At 45.2% G+C, this 5,713-nt stretch overlaps 1 protein-coding gene across 1 annotated transcript; it reads right to left on the bottom strand.

Moving 5' to 3' along the window:
- Positions 1-525: 525 nt before the first annotated feature.
- On the bottom strand, positions 526-2,172 carry LOC119293810 (zinc finger protein 8-like). Its single transcript, XM_037572162.1, has one exon. The coding sequence runs from the start codon at positions 1,850-1,852 to the stop codon at positions 1,010-1,012; it is 843 nt and encodes a 280-aa protein (XP_037428059.1). The 5' UTR covers positions 1,853-2,172; the 3' UTR covers positions 526-1,009.
- Positions 2,173-5,713: the final 3,541 nt, after the last annotated feature.

Genomic DNA, 5,713 nt, shown 5'->3' with positions numbered 1-5,713 from the left:
CTTTTTTTAGGAATAGAACATTGTTTAAACCTGTATATATAGCTCAGCTTTCTAGATAGAGAGATAGGGTAGCACTGCACATACCTAGTCAACTTTAAAAAGTCAACTGTAATGGAATCATATAATATATGTTTTTAGTACGTGCAAACTATCTTGAATCAAAACCAAAAAGCTGAATCTACTGCTATAAAGCTACAGCCTTTTTATATTGGGCATCCAAGTTGCAGCGGCAGTTTCTCACATATATATGAACGTACGTACTGTGGTTAAACCCCTGGTGGGGCTCAAAACATTTTAACATTTGCATTTGCGTGTGTATTCTTTCAGAACTTTATATGCGTTCATATGTATATTTGCTTAATTAAGCTTTGCAGGTTCATACAGACCATGTGGCAGCTAATTGATGACTGGCCATTATCTCAATATTAGTATATTAAAAATGAAAAAGTAAACTCCTACCAAAATGGAAATAACCTTCCTATAAATGGATGCTAGACTACAATCTGTTTTATTCACCAGTCTCTTCAAATTTATATTGTCACTCAGGAACACAAAAAAGCTGTTCATCACTTCTTTATGCCTAATAATTTATACTGTTTGTTATCTAAATGGCAAGAAATAAATATGTGTATCTGAATCCTAAAATTAATCACATGTTATATATCCTACAGTTTTAGTGTATAACTCAGCTTAACTGAACTGAAAGAGTTTCAAAGAATTTGCAATTGAGTATAAAGTTGTCTTGCTGCATGAAAGTTATAAATCTAAAAGGTAAACCCTAATCATACAACCCATAATGTTCTGTATGTGCATGCAAATAGCAGGATCGAAACTTTGATGGACGGACATATTTCTCACGTTTCACGAGGCACGAGTGGAGAAAGGTAATATCAGCCAGGTAGCCAGGTACGATCCGAATGCAGTAAAAGGGTAGTTTCAACCAAAGAAAAAGATTGGGAAATCAGTTCTTGTAGTAATAATAATCTACTAAAAACAACGGAGAAGGCACTTATAGATGCAAATCTAAGCTCACACCCTCGGGTGCTGCGGTGGTGGCTGGCTGCTCGCAAGCAGACTGACCTTGCGGGGAGAGCAGTAAAGAGGAAGAGGAGGTGGAGGCCGCCCCAAGAGAAGGGGAAGCTCTCTGCTCTTCTCCAAACATGTGCAGCGTGACCGGCTGCCGCTCTCCAGCCAACGGCATGCCCATGTTGGCATGCGCAGCCAGCGGCCTCCTCCACTGCGCCTCAGGCAGGGGGTTCCTGTTGATCGGCTGACCGACCGACCCGATCCCTCTGTAGAACTGCTGGCCATAGGAGACACCGCCACTCACCATGGTCCACGACGGGTACAATGTCGCACCGAAGCGGTGCTGCGGGTAGCCAAGGAGATGGTGGTGGTGCGCACTGCCAGCAGCCGCTGCTGCCGCGGCCATCGCTGACTGCATCTGCACCCGCTTCGCGTGCTGCCGCTCGCGCTTGTGCGCGTTCTGGTGGCCGCCGAGAGCCTGTGACGTCGGGAAATGCCTGCAGCAGTAGTGGCACTCGAACTTGCGGTTGCTGTCCGGGGCGGCGCTTGCAGCGGTGATGGCAGCTCCACTGCTGCTCTGCGTGGTGGCAGAAGGGGTCGCGCTGCTGGCAGCGGTGGCTTCTTTAATTCTTCCCTCAGGTGATGCATGCGGGACGTCAATGCCAAAGAGACGAATGCCAGAGTTGGGGCTTTCTCGTGGAGGAGCGCCGGAGCGCAGGAATGGCAACTCGGAGAAGGATGCAACGTTGCCAAAGTCATGAGGCTCCCGCACGCTCGCCGCGCCACCACCGCCACCACCGCCTCTGCCTCCGCCGCCGCCGCCCATGCAACCAGAACCAGATGGATCGAGAAAGGCACAGAATTTCCTAGGCTATCTAGCAGCTCCTTGCGAAGTACAAAACAATGTTTCAGGCTCAGCTGCTAGCTAGTCTAGAGGCAGCAGCAGTGAGTACCTGTTGGGAGGAAGAGGAACCCCGGCCCTGAATATCATGGAGTTAAGGAGGGGGTTGGCCGGGGCATGAGAAGTGAGCCAAGGAGAGAGAAGGTAGGAATAGAAAGGGCAAGAAGAAGGTCTGGCGTTCATGTCGCTCAAAGGAGGACTGCCAAATGTATAGAAGCGATAGGTTTCGCATCGCATGCTTGGTGAGGCGAATGGGGTACCGACGGATGGGGCAGGGTAATTGTCACCTTACTATCGTGCGTGGTTAGTTAGGAGGAGGTGGGGGCGTCCTGCTGCTGCTAGATGGGAGGGAGGAGAGATGTGGATACATGCATCGTCCATGCATCCATGGTGATGTCGTAGTAAATTCTTGGGGAAGGGCTGGGGCCTTGTGGTTACGTTGGGGGAGCCCATAGTACACAATAAGCTCTGGCAAGTACTACTGCACTGCACTAGGAGGCTTTTGGGCTCTCCCACATAACAAACAAGTACCTGTCACTGAGTCTGAGGAAAACCATCTCTCTCACTCCCTCACTCTCACGGGCTCCCTCTCTCTCCTCTCTTTTTTCTTTGCTTTCTTCATTTCTCTGGCTTTCATGCATGTGTAGGCATCAGTGAGTACGTGACAAGCTCTGGGCGTGGGCCTGTCGCTCTATATAGCAGCTATGTGGGGGTGGTACTGGCTGTTTTATGGGGGCTCTTTATAGCTGTTGGCTTCTTTACATCTGGAGCTGCAGGCTTGTGTTTGGAAGTGGTCCTGTCGTGCAGATCTAGTGGTAGCACCCTCCTTGTGGCTACGCTAGCACAGCTGCAGCTGCGTGACTGATCGATTTCTCTCGACCACCTCCAAAAAAAGACTATACTCTGCTGCTGTCTTAGTTTCTTATCTTGTTTGCTTTCTCTATTCTTAAGCTATACCTTATATGGGAGCGTCCTAAAATATCTGCTACTCCTGTTTACCGCGCCTATTCATCTCAAAAGCTAACCAACTGTATCCATCAATTATCCTAGCTAGCTTGCTTCTTCTTGTTGTTAAGCGGCTAACCATGCAGGAATCTTGTTGCCTTGTTCACCTACCAAGCTATGTAGTACTAGTTACCTCGGAATATATCGATCTACATGCAACTAGACGGTGCATGTGTGGCTAGGTTCATCATGCTAGCCTCTGCTTTGTTCTTTTGCTATAATGAAGCTACTCAGCACTCGCTTTGTTTTTTAGTCCTTACGATTAAAGCGAGGGCACCTGAGATAGCGGACACATGCATGATTTGCGGGTGCCTCTCGTTGGATGATCAAAGAATAAAAATGTTACAATAGCTTTTTCTCTGAGGTCACTTCCAATGATGTCACGTCAGAGGTATTTATAGGTGGTATCATAGGACTAAAGATGACATGGAGGGGAAATAAAGAGAAAATAATAGTAGTACAAGAAACTAGACCACATCATCACAGATGGTTTAGCATTGCCACTGACTAATTACTGGGTCCATCTATATATGCAACCATTGTAAGATTGGTATCATTTGCATGTTCTAGGCGGCATGCGTATAGATACAGCAAAAACAAGGGTCATTTGCAGCGCCTTTGTGAAGTTTTCATGCCTTATAGAGACAAAACCTCACGATTTTTTTTCTCTACCATCATTCCCCTGACATGTTTTCCATTTTTTCATAACCTTCCTGACCCCTCACTTGCTATTCCAGGTTGGTTCATGCCTACGGGGGGCCTTCTTGATCACTGTATACAATATTCTTAAACTATAGCCGCACCTGCATGGATATATTTGCATTATAAAACCAAGCACGTATGTGTTCCACAGGGTGGAAGAAAAGGCAGATGGCTGTTTTCCGGCCGGCCAGGCAGCCACGTTCCAGGGCGATGGGGATTCTGCTGCACCAATGTGCGTGCTGTTTACTTGGAAAGGTGTGCTCCTCTCATCAACAGACAACAACCTTTGTTTTTATGAAGCATAACATCCTCCGTTAAAAGATCACCCAGGTGCTTTTCTCTCATGCATAGATCCTGTGTCCATATCAAGATATCATGCATGCCACTGCTGGAGATCGTTAGTATCTTTCCAAGACTAGGGAAGAATATTACTCCCTCCATTCACAAATATAAGATGTTTTTGGATATTTCAAGATGAACTACACATGGACTGAAATGAGTGAACCGGTATATACTAAAACGTGTCTATATACATCCGATTCGGGAAAAAGTTCGAACATCTTATATTTGTGAACGGAGGGAGTAGTTGGCATCAGCTGCAAACGAAACCACACAATGATTGGTCGTTAGTTATAAGCTGTGTGATCAACACCTGCAGCCCGAATCACAATATATAGTTTGACTTGTTGTGTGCATAGTATCGTACAAAGGCCGTGGGAGATCACTCTTCTACTGTCTCTAAAAAAGATGGTTTAATTTGATGTTCTATTTGTCATCAGATCAGAATTTGCCCTAGTCCAATAATTATCACGAGCACCATGAATGTGTGGCTGTTGGTTAGGACATGCAAGTTGGTACGTACGTGTTTATATGTGTAAGTACCTTTTTTTAGATTATATGTACCTAGGACCGAGTACACGCGCCTTTGTTTGTATGGAATTTTTAAAGCTGTTCACAGTATAGCGGTGACTGGTCTGTGGAACCAATTGTTGCGTGTATAAATTCAAGATCTAGCAGCAGGGTGGTCACTAGGTCCAGAATTTCGCGAACCAAATTATGCTGTGCGTCGTACTGGTGGCTAGCTAGTCGTACTGAATGATTCAGACAGACAGAATGCATGGTCGCTAATTATATTGATTGATTAGGACTCTCTTGACCGGAACCAAATACGTACAAATCCTGGTGGTTGGTTACAGGTCTAGATCTCACCAGCAGCTAGCATTTCCAGCACTTGATAACCTACTTGTGCTAATCAGAAGGGGACCTAATTCCTTTCGTCTTCAGAGAAGACGCCACCATCCCTGTCCACCTCTACTAACAAGCCTTGCTGTTTTGAAACTGTGGTGGGTCCATATGGCGTAGGAGAAAAACTGGATCTTGTCAGTTTTGTTAGCGAGATCAAAGCAATTTGCTCATTACTCCCGCTCGCTTTCTTTCGGAAAATGTTGCTCATTATTCCTCTTTAACGACGGCTCTCGTGCATCCATGTGCCCAGTACATGTGGGTGTACTGACTTTTAACTGCGGCGTTACATGTGTTCCTACCAAAACAGCAACTTGATCATTAAGACGCGGGGCCTCCTCTCTAATGATAAATTCAACAAAGTGGGGACTAAATCTTCTGTGTGTACATGTTTATATATACGGTGTGCTGCCACTAAGCTCTGAAGAAATATGCGATAAAACAAGGAAATTACGAATGGCGTTCTCCAAACTTTACGCTCATTTCCGCATGAACATCATATAAACCTGAAAAGTTTCCAAGAAAGTTTCTATACAATCTTTTCTGTGCATGTTACGCAACAAGAAATTTGCAGGTGATGCTTCCTAAAATTGGACCATATGTATGGCATATATCCTGACCATTTCCGCATGAGCATCATATCGACCTGAAAAGTTTCCAAACAAACTTAGAGTAGTACAGTTTATTACTTAGGGTATATGTGAGTCATTTTCCTTAACCAAATAGGTAGCACCTTTTTTGAATGGTACATATGACCTTTTGATCAACTAAATATGGAGTCTGATTGTGATAGATGTCCACGATGAACCTATATGTTACTGACCGGTAGCCAGTGCA

The sequence above is a fragment of the Triticum dicoccoides genome, chromosome 4B (assembly GCF_002162155.2).
Source record: "Triticum dicoccoides isolate Atlit2015 ecotype Zavitan chromosome 4B, WEW_v2.0, whole genome shotgun sequence".
NCBI lineage: Eukaryota > Viridiplantae > Streptophyta > Magnoliopsida > Poales > Poaceae > Triticum > Triticum dicoccoides.
The sequence above is the reverse complement of the archived record's forward strand: the minus strand, read 5'-3'. Positions and strand labels throughout refer to the sequence as shown.

Coding starts and splice junctions, on each gene's coding strand:
- LOC119293810 (XM_037572162.1), bottom strand. CDS start 1,852: ATGGGCGGCGGCGGCGGAGGCAGAGGCGGTGGTGGCGGTGGTGGCGCG.